This window comes from Rhopalosiphum maidis, chromosome 3, assembly GCF_003676215.2.
Source record: "Rhopalosiphum maidis isolate BTI-1 chromosome 3, ASM367621v3, whole genome shotgun sequence".
Classification (NCBI taxonomy): Eukaryota; Metazoa; Arthropoda; class Insecta; order Hemiptera; family Aphididae; genus Rhopalosiphum; species Rhopalosiphum maidis.
The window spans coordinates 40058692-40074606 of record NC_040879.1 but is presented as its reverse complement, the minus strand read 5'-3'; the positions used below and the strand labels follow the sequence as shown (position 1 = coordinate 40074606).

The following is a 15915-nucleotide window of genomic DNA, read 5'->3' as shown; positions in this document are numbered from 1 at the left end:
TACAATATTCACAAAAAATAACAAATTAATTAAATTTACTTTTATTTTTATTTCCGAAATAATATTTTATTTGACGTTTATAAATTGATAATTGATATTTGATATATTATCTACCAACCTATCACAATGTAATACCTATCATACATGATGTATAATATTATTTTATAGTTTATATATCCTGTTTATTTATAAAATGAATTATCAAAGTACTTTAATGTTATGCCTATATACAATTTATATAGGTATAACGTATAACATAATATTATACATTTATATTTTATTTATTGTCTATTACGTCTTAATAGTTTTTACTAGTTATTAGTTGTTATTGAGTATAGAATGATGTTGTAATCTAATTATCCGTATTTTCTATACTTATACGTTGTAGTGTATTTCCATCGGAATTCTGAAAAATCGGTCGACCAACAGTTAGCCATTTGATAAAAAATTTGGAAAAAATTGAAATTGTATGTTTTATTAATCATTAATAATTTTTTCGTTTTTGGTTTCAAGTGTCGGTATTTATTTTTTCCGATTTTTAACGGTTTTAACCGGTATTCAAGTTGGTATCCAATATCGGTTTTAAGCCCTTATTTTAACCTTCATAATTAATAATTAGTAATGTTTTTATTTTGTTTCTAAAGGATTTACTGGATTTTTATTCTATGGAAATGATTATTATTGACAATGATGTACTTTACTTTACTTTACTTCCCTTTCAGTCCAGTGAATTTCTCTTAGATACTAACCAGCATATTAAGATAAAATCAATAGATGTTAAAAATAAATCTAATTCAAGTATTACACATGGGAATGTAGTAGTTTTTCCTCCTAGCAGTGATGAGTCAATAACACCAATTGATACATACGAAACAGTAGTAATGATTCCATCTAATAATAATGAATCCAAAATATTAAATGTTGACAATTTATTATGTAATGACCCCGAATATACAGAAAATATTGAAGTCACTGAAGGAGGTAAAAAAACTAAAAAACTTAATAAAAGAAAAAAATAAACTCCCTTCAACTTTTACTATCGAATGTAACCACAAAAATATCAGTAAACCTTTTTGTAAAATTTCAGAAATCAATTATAGCTGTATTCAACGTTTTAAAACAAACCTGTGTAATTTAGAGTCAAAAATTGATCAAGATAATTTTTTGATTTCAATGATGTTTATTGTTTATAAATAAACCTTTGAGATCTGATCGTCGCAAAACTCAGTCCATAAAAGAAAGAAATTCTGTTAAATACTTTATACCTACTTTATACTGTAGATGAAAAAATACCTTTATGTGCTGAGATTTTTAAATCTATTACATAAATTTCTAGAAGGCGCTTAAATCTCCTTGTAGAACATTTTATTCACAATTTAGCTAGTCTAAAAGAAAGACGTGGAGGAAATTGTTCAAATCATAAAAATGAAGATTTTGTACTATCAATTACTGAACATATTCATAAATTTAAAGCAAAAAAGTGTCATTACTTAAGAGCTGACACAGGGCGTTATTACCTTCAGCCTGGGTTGAATACCAAATTAATGTATAATCACTGGAAAACTGAAATGATAAACAATAACAAGAAAATTGCATCATACAGCAAATATTATTTTATATTTACTAACAAATTTAATTTGGGATTTGGACATCCACATCTATGATTTAAGCCACATCTACAAGCTCTTCCAAGCTTACCTAGCCTTACCCGAGTCTTAACAAATCGTATAAATGACAAAAATATAGACCCCACAGCTGAGTATTGGCAATATCCGTTAAAAAAGAATAGTCGTAAAGTCAAGCACTGTAATTTATGTATGGATACCATGGCGTTGCGAAAAACAAATTTTGTGGAACGATAAATTTAACAAATTTGTTGGGTATTGTGATTTTGGAGGGGAGTTACGATTAGAAGGGTTGGATGTTCCTACTACAGAAGCATTAGTTTTCATGTTAGTAAGCCTAAATTGGAGATAGAAATTACCAATTTCCATTGAGTAGTTTTAAAATAATAACAAAGGTAGAAGAGTTGCTATTAATTTTATTAATTTTAACTAACAATTTAAAAACTCTTAATATTTCTAAGTTAGATGAAAAAATTATACATTACTATAATAATAAATTTTGTCTATACTTTGTTCAAAATAACATCGTAACTCGGTGGCCAACTTGTACACATGGGCGTGGCTTTACTACACAGCAGGCATACAGATAGTCGACTCGGTGAGGTTGACAAACTGGTGTTGTTTGACCCCCACTCGACGAAAACTGGTCGCCGCCGAGTCACGATATCATTTTGAATAGAGTATAGATCAAACTATATTTAAAAAATTAAATTGCACTAATCATAGGCGTGCGCACGGTGGGCTCCGGGTGTACCTGGGCACCCCCCGACATGAAATTGGGGGCCTAAAATTTAAGTCCTGTATAGCATATATATGGGTCCATATTTTAACTAATGTTACTAGAATAAAAATGGTATTTTTTCTAAAATGTGTTTTGGGATAAAAAAAATAATACAACGTAAAATATTTTAAATTTGTGTGGTAAAACGTATTACGATTATCAGTGGCGGATCCAGAGGGAGGCGATTGCCTCACTCAATTATTCCAGCTCTCACATTTATTGTTTGTTCGATGTTCCTCATTTAATGTCGATTCGTGCACATTCCATATCTGTGGTGGATAGAACGCTTTAATTCGACGATTTTTATACATTCTCTCGCATCATTTTTTTTTGTACGTACGCGTGACGTATGTACAATCAAAGTACTCCAGTAACTCATTAGCTTCTAGCGGAACAACAATTTTTAAAAAGTTCATACCTCTATTAATTTTGTGTATTGGTAAAAAAGCTAGTCCATCTAACATCCCGCAAAAATGACTAAAACTTTCGTTATTTGTGTATAAATTCTGTAACCCTAAATTTTTCGGTATGTGTTTTGACACAGGTGTTAAAAACATCTTTTATTTCTAATTTAAATCCAATTATTTCACGAACAGTCTGGATAGTCACTTGCTCAAAATCAATTAATAACACTTTTGGATCAGGAAAAAAATTACGTTCAGCACATTTTTCATATAAAATACTAAACATTTTTTTGTAAGTACCTTTTGTTTTTCTTTATAATAAACAATAAACAGCTGTAATAAATACATCTCTTTTTTTTACTCTTATAACATATAGTTGTAAAAATATTCAGGACTTAATGAAAAGTTTCCATCACAAAACCAATTATCAGCATCAGTGATATATTGCAAACCATCATCCAAAGAAAAAATAATTATTCGTTCATCAAAATCAGGTCCACTATTGTACAATAAAAAGCATTCATTTTTATTTAATGTCCAATCACAATTTATACTTAGTTCTGATGGATTTTGAGATTTTTTTTGATACATTCGACCTTTACAATTATGCAATGTTCTTTTTACAGTATTTTCTTTTGGCAAATTATGGACAACTTCCGCAAAAACCTGAGGTGTGTTTGTTGACATTTTAAATCGGTTTTTCATTTCTTCCTTTGCTGTTTTAACAATGCCGATATGTAGATCACCAGCATGAGAATGCTCTACATCTAAGCTTGGATTTTTTAAATCTGTATATATATTATAAATATAGATATTTACCTCTGTAGTTAATATACCAGGATATATTTTCGAAGACTTCTAGGAACATTTTCATCTTAATGTTTTTATTAGTTTATACTAGATTGTATATGCAAATTCACCAAAAATATTTTTTTTAACATCTTTTATTAATTTTACACTATTCATTGTTATAAAAGTATGTACACTATTACTGTTAACACTGCTATGACACGCGGTTGATTACTAGTGCTATATATCGTAAATATACTAGGTAAGTGTTGTAGTTATGCTACTTGTTAGTTGTATATGGAAATACCCCTAGGCCCTAATTGAGATATCATTGTGTATAATTAATCTCAATAGTAAGTACATTTGAGTATACACTAGCGATTAAAACATATTATTTGAAAAAAATAACTAAGCTCAATAAAACATTTTTTTTAAGAACTAATTTTATTTTAATTTAATAATTAATTTATATTTAAATAATTTTTTCTTGGACTTTTTCCTAATATCCAACCAGATATAGTATGGAGAGTAGCAGCAGAATAAAGGAATTGATTGAGAGAAGTTGGTTGAAATCGGTCTCAATGACCGAGAAACCCCCCCAAAAAAAGTCTATAATTCACTCGAAATTTGCACTGATATGCATTTATATTTAATTTAAAGGTCTATAATAAATTGAACTTCAATTAAAAACGGACATAGTAGTCAGTGAACATCTCCACAATCTTATAAGCGTAACCCAAATGTTATTAAGGCGATACAATTATTTCCTGTATTTAAAAGATCATCTTATATATAAATATATCATATTATGGTATTATTTCCTTATTTTCCTAAATATTTCCCAGTCATGACTTTAAAAACTTGGTAAAAAGGTTCAATAATATTCTTGAGCGAAGAAGAAAAGCAATTTTAAAATATTTAGGTGAAAGCGAAAGGTTATGTTTGGATGAACGAGGTTTTATCATAATATATTGGTGTTAATAGAAGAGGACAAAAGACACCCCCAATGTTTTCCTATTAGAATATGGAATTGACATTTATTAGTTGAAAAAGATATTCGACGCACAAATAATGCAGTCGAAGACTGGCATGTTTCAATTTATTTTTAAATTCATCTCATTTATTTAGATTTTTATAAACGCATTAAAATAGAAAATAATAACCTTTAAAGTTGAACAGTGACTGGAATAATAGCATTACTAAAAAAAGGATTCCACGGTTTGTATTAAAAAATTAACCTCTACAGTCTACATTTAACCTTAATACTACTAATATTTACAATTATTTGCGGTGGATATTTGTTAATTTTTAGTAGTAAATTAAATAAGATTCATATTTAAAAATAAAACATGATGTGTCAAATTCATACACATCATCAGACCTTTGGGTTGCGTTAGTTTTCTTCTGCTCCATAGTTGTAAGCTAAAGAGTCTAAATTACTCAGATTTAAGTATTGGGAAAGTATGTCGACTACCTATACTTCGTTTCACGAGAGAAGGAACTCATTTTCAACGGACAGACGGCGATAGCACAAAAGCTAAAATTCCCTCCCATTTCTTCTAGCTGGCGACGGCGAGCAACTCTGATTCGTCATGATTATTGTTATACAGAGTAATATATTGTTTTTCTACGACTGTTGTTTGATTATATTTCATTAAAATGTATAATTTAAAGTTAAAATACATTTGAGCTACAAGTAAAAAAAATAAAATAGATGGATATATTATTCTCTAATTCTTTAATGAAACAGTGAGACATTGACACTCAGTCAATTACTGATAATTCGAATCGAAAAGAATTTAATAGTTAAATAAATAAGTAAAAAGTATTTCATTTATGATTAGTACCTATAATGAAACAATAGTATCATAAATAATATAATTGGAGTTTGTGCAAAAACTATTTTGAATATAAAAACTATTGCAATAAATACTAATAAACATAATTTATAAATTATAGTATACAATTTTTTTTTTAATGCAGTTATAACATAATTATTATTATATATTTTTCAGGTTTAGTTGTAGTAAAAATTGTAGAAATATTTTGAAGATAATTGTGTAAACAATAAGCTTCCTTGATATGTTCTGCTGTAGGTAATATTTTACATTAAACTCTATAGGCCAAAATAAGACTCGCCACTTTTGTGCTAAAAATAATGAAGGACATAATAGATCATAATATAAAACGTATATTATGAATCTCAAATAATTCTATAACTTCAAGAGATAGGTGGCTAGCTAAGTTATCGCCAATCAATACTTTTAGGCCTTTTAAGTTCTTAACAAACGGAATAAATAATGTCATGAACTAGTCTTCAAAAATATTCATGTCGAACCAACCACTGATATTCCTATTAAACCTAGCATCCTTTATGTCCCCTTCAACCCACGTGGGATACAAATGAAGTGATTTGTAGACAGTATAAGGAGGAATATCTCTCCACTAGCTGAAACACAAAATATAACTTAGGTGCTAGTTTTGGACGAATTTTAAATAATTTCACCGTTCTACCATATCAATTTAAGAAATTTTGAACAATTATTTGAATGCTAGTAGTACTGAGAGGAAAGCCCCTCAGCCCCATGAGACTCAGCGCATTTAATTAACCAACTGGTCAAGTAGTTTTCATCAACTTCAAAAAGAACTCCGGTTGACCACCTGGTTTATTTTTAGGTTTGCCGTGTTTTTTTAAATAATCACACCAAGTGCTTTTTGAAACTCCGTATTTTTTATATTATTCTCAGTCTTTGATTTATTATATTTAATAACAACCTTTTCTAAAACAGTAGTATCATAATTTTGGTAGGAACGTCCACCTTATTTTTTTTTATATTTTCCCGTATCCAAAATCAAACTACTTTTAATTTTTTTGAATTTAAAAATTGTTTAAAAATCAGAAAACACAAGTACACAATTAGGAACGTAGTAGTCCAATTCTTAATATGCAGGTTTATAACCGATTAACAAAAAATAATGAATTGAGGTTATATTATATTATTTCTATAATGTACACAAGTTTTGGTAACACCGCGTTATCACCACTTTACTGGTCGATCCGCCCGATCGACGTACCACATTTTTTACGTGAATTTTGCCTTTTATTTTTTACCAATTATTTGAATTATATTCCTTTTATATTTTTATCTGTACACGACTTTTGTGAATTTTATATAACCATGTACATATCGACGTGAAGCAGCGATCGCGTCTCCCAATCTGCGCCGTACACACTAAATTGTCCCGCGAAGGCTACGACGCCAATCGCGACGTAAAGCTCGATCTCCTTGCTCACGACGTTCGACCGAGCCACAACTCGACAAGTCTGACTTGAAACCGCGACGTTCAACGCACATCATCCACGTGGGTTTATGACCACGAACACGCGCATCGACGCGCAACGGTCACGTTACATTTCCCGCGATATAACAACGAACAAGCACTTTAATTCGAATCACGATTCGACCCGACCTCGTGATACGAACTTTAACGACTTGCACCTCTGTGCATTCGCTCAATATTACGACCCCGAACTCGCGTGCACCTCTACGCTTATACTGCACGCCTGAGCATCTAGCACCCGACGAAACAGCTAAGGCCGCGCGCACATTGTATACGAATTTGTTTCGTACGAAAACGTACGAATACTGGTCGTACGAATTGATTGCGCACACTGAATACGTTTTTTTCCGTAAAATAATCAGTGTTCCGGCGATATCGCAATCGTGACGTCCTTAGAACGCAATGAATAATTTCTACCTTCAAGATAATTCTCTTCTAATCCTGGAGACGGCTGCGTCGTCGTCATTATCGTAGAACCGAATGGGTACTGGGAAATATATTTAAAAAGAAATGAATTCGGTGAATTTCATCATATTATGGAAGACTTATATAATGACCACATACTGTTTCATGGCTATTTACGCATGAAGAAAGAAACTTTTGAATATATTTAAACTTTATACGACCTAACCTGACAAAATTCAGTAACTTTCGCGACACAATATCTCCTGAGGAACGATTAATAGTAACTTTGAGGTAAGAAAATAATATATTTAATTATAAAAATAAAAAATTCAACAGTTAAATTTTTTTTTAATAATTATCATATGATTTTTATTGATAAGACCTCCTCATTAAAAGCAAAACATATACATATAAATTAACTAATTATTATTGTTTGGGTTGAATTGCGTGACGTAGCGAGTAAGATCATCTTCTGGCAATTTTTGAAAAACTCTGTATTGACTCGAATCACTAGAATTATCATATAATCCCACCGATGTTATAGAATGTTGTTCATCCATAAGAACTTGCTGTAATTTTGCTCGTACCATTAGTTTACGATGTTTAGAGATATCTTTTAAAAATGGTGAAGGCTCATTAGAAACTGAGCATCAGCACTTTTTTGAAAGCATTTCAACTTCTCTTCTTCAATTTGCAATAGTCTTGTATCAATATCATCTGGCTGACTCCTTTTAATTTTTTTTTTTAATGGAGATTTAAATGTTTTCTTTGGAGTTTGTTCGTCATTTACTTCCGGCGATTGACAGTGGGATGACGAAGCCGTATAGTTTGAACTTGTACTTGTTTGTGTCAATAACTTCTCATCAGATATGTCACTGTTATCGGGAACGCTACTTTTAAGATCCCTTCGAGACATTGTACTTCGAAGAAACAACAGATTCTTAAAATAAGGCCATCTGGAGTCAGTTTCTGAAACAGCTGCTTGACCAGATTTTTTGCTGTTGACTTTTTTAAGTTCTTTCCCGAAAGTGTCTCGTAATCCTCGCCACTTTTTTTTTAGCTTATCAACTGAAATAAAAAATACATACTTGTAAAATCAATACATTCCTCGTGGTCCATTTCCCCAGCCTCCAAATTCGAATTTTCTAATTTTTTCCCAGCCCTTCACTCAGAATCTAAAATGTTTATTATTTCAGGTTTTTAGCCACAGGTTCATCGTTCAGAGCTCTTGCATATTCATTTAGGATTTCAGACAATACCATTGGTTGTATTACACATGAAACATGTAAAGCTATTTGGGAAAATCTTTCTGCCATTCATATGAAGTTTCCATCAAGCGAAGATATGGACAATATTACTAATGATTTTTGGACCAAATGGGGATTTCCTAATTGCTCTGGTAGCATTGATGGTAAACATATACGAATTAACGCACCAATGCATTCTGGCAGCATGTTCCGTAATTATAAGTGCTTTTTCTCAATTGTATTGCAAGCTGTTGTGGATGCAAACTATAGATTTCTTGCTATAGATGTGGGAGCCTATGGTAAAGAGAGTGACGGTGGAATATTTTCGCATTCAAATCTTTCACAACAATTGAAAAATGGTGCTCTTAACGCAAACCAAGAAAAAGTATTACCTGGAAGTAACATAGCTTTGCCTCACTTCTTAGTTGGTGATGAGGCTTACCGTTAAAAACATATCTAATGCGCCCTTATCCGCAAACAAATTTGGGCCCAGAAGAAGAAATATTTAACAAACGCTTAACAAATGCAAGGCAAGTTGTTAAGTGTGCCTTTGGTATTTTGAGTAGCAAGTGGCGATTGTTATTAAAAGCAATTGAGGTAAATCCCGACCGTGCGGATGTCATAATAAAGTGTATATGTTTACTTCATAATATTATAATTGATAAGGGAGGTATTCATGATTTATCTACGGAAATACGACGACCACTAAATGAGAACAGAAATAGATTTATGACTGCAGGAGAGAATAGAAGCGCATCGAGAGCTCGCTATGTCAGGGAAACACTTAAAAACTATTTTTATCAAAATAGGTACATTTAATAATTAATTATCATATACTCCATCTGTTTATCATAAATCAACGTAATAATTTGTAACAACGTAATAAACAATATATTTTAATAAATTGTATAGTATTTAGTAAAATCTAATAAATTAGTATTATCTAATATTAAAAGATTTAGTATTAAATAAATTTAATAAATTGTATTTACCAGGTATTTCCATTTCTTCGGATATTTCTCGCCATGCCTTGTGATGAAGGTCACGTAAGTGATACCTTGAATCGCTTTGATCCCACAAACACATATGTTGGTAAATTAAATTAATAAATTTTTCGTTATCCATTTTATTAAATTTATTAATTTATCCATTGCCGGCGTACGAACGTTAATGAAATCCGGACAAGTTCGGATTGTTTTCGTACGTCAAAGTTACACGTACGTATACGTACGAACAAATAGCACCCAGTCTGCGCGCTCACATAGTATTTGATAGGTCGGGATCGTTCGTGCGTGTACGTACAAGTTCGTACGAAAACGCATTCAATGTGCGCGCGGCCTAACACTGTACGCTCAGTCACCCGCGTGACAAAGTATGTCACTTTTTCTATTACGACAAATAGAATACTTTCTGGCGCACACGCGTTTGACGATTTCAAATCAGTGTTCAATTATTTCGCCTTGATGCCTGTGCTTCCTTAATACCTTCTCTTACGGAGTTGAGACGTATTCAACATTATGGCGGTAATTTTATTGGTCGGTTGGCAAACTTGCGCCACAATCGCGGCATCAAAACACTTGTGCGCCAAATTGGTGACCTTAAAAATTCTACAGCGCTACGGTAGGCATCCAGATTGCGGATACTCGTATTCTTTTCACGTCTCCGAGACCGTTACTACGACGTCGCCCGTAGTAACCTACTCCACCACCAAAACCACGTGCTGAAATAACGACGCCGTTTTCTTCCACGATGGAAAATTAGCTATTTCAACGATGGGTCCACTTTCTCGACAACCGATCCAGCAACACCGCAGGCCTCACGTTGGTGGATCGACGCGCTGGCAAATTAGGTCTTTGACCTCCGGGTAGAAGTTCATCGACTGAACGACGCAGCCCACGCCGAGTCTAAGCCCAAAATCCTCGACATGCGCCAATTTTGCTATTACAACTAGCAGAATAATTGCGTTCCGTACACTGTCAAAGAGATTATATATTGTTTCCAACTATTTAAATGTACCTCCATGGAAAAAAGCGCCAAAAATTCAAATTTTGTCCGAAGTCATCTTTACTCCGTACCTCGAGATAACGCATAAGGCGGCTGACCGAAACTCGTTGTTTTTCGCGCACGAGCGTCTCCTTTCACAAAAAAATCTCAAGACGAAACAAGTCGCTCGCTATCGGAACTAATCGGTTAGGTTGTTGTATGTATTCTCTAGTGGTATAGTGGGAGAAATGTGACCTCTAAACGATGGAGCGCGAGCCGTATGCGTTTTCTCGTTGTACGGAGTATAATATGTCCGAAGTGACCCAATTCTACGGTAACGTCACGATATGGGCGCTCGCAGGAAATTTATCAGGGAGGGGTATAATAAAATCAAACAACTTAAAGTACTAAAGTTTGTTCATTGCAAACAACAAAATTTTTTAAGAGTTATATGCTATTTAGTAGTTATTAAATAAAAACTGAAGTCTTCGTGGTTGTTATATTGCAAACCTTGTTATTAACTGTTCAATTAAATTTTTTCTTATATTAATTGTTTCACGATGAACACTTAACATACATAGTCCATTTCATGAGAGTTGGCAAAAACCCTGGCTTTATTAAAAAAACTCAACCCGGTTAAGTTTTTTCAAATAAAACCCCGAAAAACCCTAAAACCCGGTGGGTTTTATTGTAAAAGTAATAATGGGCGGTTTTATCGGATTTTTTCTAAAAAAACCCATTCTAGAAAATCATAATTTTTTTCCATGTATTAGCTGCACTGTTTGATGATTTTTTCCTTTGTTAAGAACCCCTGAATACTGTTAGTTATATTATTCTATAGTTCTTGCAGTATAAGTATAAATGTATAAATGTATTAATATTGTAAACTAATACGTGTGTGCCCCTCAGCATACGACTGGCCAAAGGAATCCGCTGAATAAACCCTTTTTGAACGGACAACCAACTCGTATGCGGGGCTCGCACACATAGCAGTTAGTGTTAGTGTTACAACAGACCATTACAGACCATTTCAGAGTATTTACATATAATTAAACGTTATCACAATTAAATAAAGAATATTATTTTTAGCCAAAGTAATTTAAACTCGTGTTATTTATTTGTGTGGAATCGCTAAGTGCGCGTCCATAACATTTTTGGTGGCAGCGGTGGGATCCGGCTATTAGTCAGTATCCGTTACCACGAGTAAAATAAATTACGCCATCATTTTATTCTCGTATAATTGTGTGATCGTTTAATTATCAACAACTTCAAAACATTAAAAGGCTCGCCAGAATATTCACAAACTACAGAACATCTACGGAATATTTCAAGTAATATAATTCAATATCATATATAACGTTAAGCGTCGTATTAAACGGCCGCCGCCCGAATAGCCGTCGATACATCATCGCTCGTAGCTGGTGCCACCGCACCGCGCCGCGGACACGAACAACTGGTTGCGTGTGGAGGTAACGCTCTCTAGTAGTGCAAACGAGAGTTACCGCGATTCAAGCGCCACACAGTGACTAACAGACATTCGATCGAGCCACCGTGAAGGAAGTAGGTCGTGACCGTGAAATCACCGCCGCCGCGAAGAAATCGGGTCGTGACCGTGAAATCGCTGCCGTCATAGTGTACGCGCCGCCGTAATAGAGTACGCGCCGCCGCTGACGTAAATAAACAAAACTCATTGGTCCCCGCGCCAGCAGTTTCGGGGCGGAGAACTTCGAATCTGAACATTGCAGTCGAAAAGGATAGTCGTCATTTATAGAGGAGTACGCGATCAATCAACCTCAATTTCCGGAACATTTCAACATCGAACACAATCATCTCCACAATAATGGACAGGATGTTAGTAAATATACATCAATCTTCGTGAGTTAAAATATATTTTTTTTTCTTATATATATAACATAGTACTATGAATTGTTAGACTATAATTATTACAATTACTATTATATTAATTGTGTTGTCTTGCTTTGCCTGTGAGTAGTGATTGCCTATTTGTAACTGCTATCCTATTGTTTATTAGCCAAAAAAAAAAGAAAAGAAAGGGGGGTTAATGAATAATTCTGAGGACAAAAATAATTCATTAGAGGAACATAACGTTTCAACTACTGACAGTCTTCAGCCCCCTATCCCAACTTCACGGACTAGTTTACCTGTTAGATATTCAAACCTCCGGGACCCTACTTCTGAGCGGGAAGTCGCTGATATTACGGTAGATCATTTGCTTGTTAGGAAAACAGATTTATCGATAGCCACAAATAATCTATTAGTTAACGTATCTAATGAACTACAAAAAGTAGATAAGAGTATAAATAACGTCGTCACAAAGACAACCATTTTGGACACAAAACATTCCGAACATACAGAAAATCCAGCACAAAAAGAAAATTCAGAACAACAAGAACTAGAGAAGAGGTACTCAATAAATCGAATTGATTGGACAGAAGATCTAATTAAACTCGATCCATCGAACATGGCAAACGAAACGGAAAACCAACAAGAAGAGACCGTACAAAACGCTAATGCGGGAACTCTGACTATCACAGAAGATCAACTATTACAGATCATTAACCAAAAGGTACAAGAGGCACTCAGGATACGAAATGTCCCTCAGGCAGTAGAGGCGATGTCCAGCAACCAGATAGGACTACAAGACGCAATCAGGCTATTGCTAAAATCACTTGATGGGGAGAACACAGAGCAAGTAGAAGTATTCCTGGAGAAATGTGATTTTGCTGTATCTAGTACGGTGCCTACAGCTATTCCACGATTGGTACAAGCAATTCAAACCAGATTAACGGGAAAGGCCAGACAGGTAGTAAAATATCAGAACTTTGAGTCTTGGAAAGAATTAAGGGATCTTCTAAAATCAAATTTAGAACCACAAAGAACTACTCAACACCTGTATCAGCCTTTATATGCTACAAAACAAAAAACAGGAATGGATATATTAACTTATTCCAAGGAAAAAGAGGCTCTTCAAAATACAATTATTGAACAAGAAACAATGGGATGTACAATAGAAGTAGCACAAGCACTCGAGAGAACAATAAAAAGACAAGCCCTACAGGTATTTATTGAAGGTTTAGGAGATTTAAAAAATTATATAAAAGCCAGACATCCAGATTCTCTTTTTAACGCTATTCAAGCGGCTCGGGAAGAAGAGATAGTAAGGAAATCATCAGAGGAATCCAAAAAATTATATTAGCCAGCAGCGACCTCAAAAACCCAGCCAGAAGTATGTAATGTTTGCAAAAAACCTGGGCATTAGGCACGAGATTGCCGATATGCAAAAGCAGACAATAAAAAAACCAAACAGAATACTACTCCAGCACCAGTTGCTACAGTTAGCACGATGACCTGCCAGTATTGTAAGAAGCCTGGGCATACGAAAGAGGTGTGCCGAAAATTGAAGTACGTACAATCAAAAAGAAATGATTAAGACAATAAACAGGCGGAAAACTTCCAACCACCGGGCCCTTTCGGCGGAAGCCCGGTAGGGAACATCAAAAGCGTCGTGATATCTTTTGCAGAGCATACCCAATAATTTCTAAATTGACAGATCATCACTTAACATGCAGAACATTTCAGACCATCAATCCGAACGTAAAATTCCTAGTCGATTCCGGGAGTGATTTAAATTTGATCAAAATTAGTACACTCAGAGACGAAGTGATAGTATATGAAGAAATTATCTATCATTTAAAGGGCATTAGCGAGCAACTAGTAAAGACCATGGGGTACACTACTATCGGGATACAAATTGGAAATCGCACTTACCTACAGAATTTCAGGTAATACATCCAGGTTTCCTGATACCCCATGATGGAATTCTCGGAAAACCTTTTATAACTGGGAACCAGACTATTATAAATTATCAGACGAACGAACTTACTCTACCCACAGATGACGAAATTATCTCTGCACATGACACACGCACCATAATTCCAGCACGTACTGAAATTCTGGTAGCTATTCCAGCCCCGGATTTTCATGAAGGGGAAACGCTTTTAGTCTCTGCACAGACTATTGGTGAGGTGTTAATGTGTAGTAATACCGTTAATAATGTATGAGACGGGTGTATACTAGTGACTGTCATGAACCCCAGAGAAGAAGCGTTCGAATTGACCACTTCACACATAAATAAATTTAATATAAAAAAATTTAGCACAGCCATGGTACATACGCTGATCAGCCAAACAGAAATTTCATACGAAAGTAGCAGGATAATCAAACTGAGAAGTGTCCTGCGAACCGAGCAGTTAAATTCAGAAGAACAAGAATCTCTCATCTCTATTTGTGAACAATATACAGACATTTTTCATTTAGAAGAAGATAAACTAACAAATACATAAGCGGTTTATCACAAAATAAATATACCAACGGTAACTCAGCCGATAAATGAACGCCCATATAGACTTCCCTTCAAACACAAGCAAGAAATAAACAAACAAGTGAAACAATGGGAGGAAGATGGGATAAAAACACCTAGTAAGAGCCCCTGGAATGCGCCCTTGCTAGTTGTCCCTAAAAAACCAGACCGTCACGGTGTAGTCCAAAAGCGAATATGTGTTGATTTTAGGAAACTCAACCATATATCCAGTGGAGACGCATATCCACTTCCGAACATAACAGATATATTGGACCAATTAGGGAAATCTAGATATTACACTATTTTAGATTTGGCCCAAGGTTATCACCAAGTAAAGATGCATCCAGATCATAAGGAAAGGACAGCATTTTCCACCGAACAAGGACACTTTGAATTCCAACGTGTTCCATTCGGATTAAAAGGAGCACCCGCCACATTCCAAAGACTGATGAATACAGTTTTAACGGGGTTAAATGGGTTAAAAACATTTGTATATCTAGACGATATCATAATATATGCTCGAGATATCCCAGATCATTCGAAAAAACTTCAAGAAGCCTTTGAAAGATTAAGGCAGTTAAACCTGAAACTTCAACCAACAAAATGCGGATTCATGAGGAAAGAAGTAAATTATTTAGGACATGTAATTACGGACCAGGGAGTGCGCCCAGATTCACAGAAAATTCAATGTGTAATGGACTACCCGATCCCAAAGAATAACAAGGATATAAAATCCTTCCTTGGCTTATCGGGATACTACAGAAGATTCATACCTGATTATGGAAAAATTTCGAAACCACTCACTTCCTTATTGAAAAAGGACGTGGAGTTTAAGTGGTCCGATTTATGTCAAAAGGCTTTTGAAGATTTAAAAAATGCCCTCACTAATGAACCTGTGTTGCAATACCCCGATTTTAACAAAGCATTCAACCTCACATGTGACGCTAGCAATTACGCA

General features: G+C 34.2%; 1 protein-coding gene across 1 annotated transcript; it reads left to right on the top strand.

The window, feature by feature from the left end:
- The first annotated feature begins 8666 nt into the window (after window positions 1-8666).
- LOC113555950 lies at window positions 8667-9041 on the top strand. Its single transcript, XM_026960594.1, has one exon. The coding sequence runs from the start codon at window positions 8667-8669 to the stop codon at window positions 9039-9041; it is 375 nt and encodes a 124-aa protein (XP_026816395.1).
- The last annotated feature ends 6874 nt before the right edge of the window (window positions 9042-15915 follow it).

Excerpts from the sequence above, each read along its gene's own strand:
- LOC113555950 (XM_026960594.1), top strand. The coding sequence starts at position 8,667 with ATGAAGTTTCCATCAAGCGAAGATATGGACAATATTACTAATGATTTT.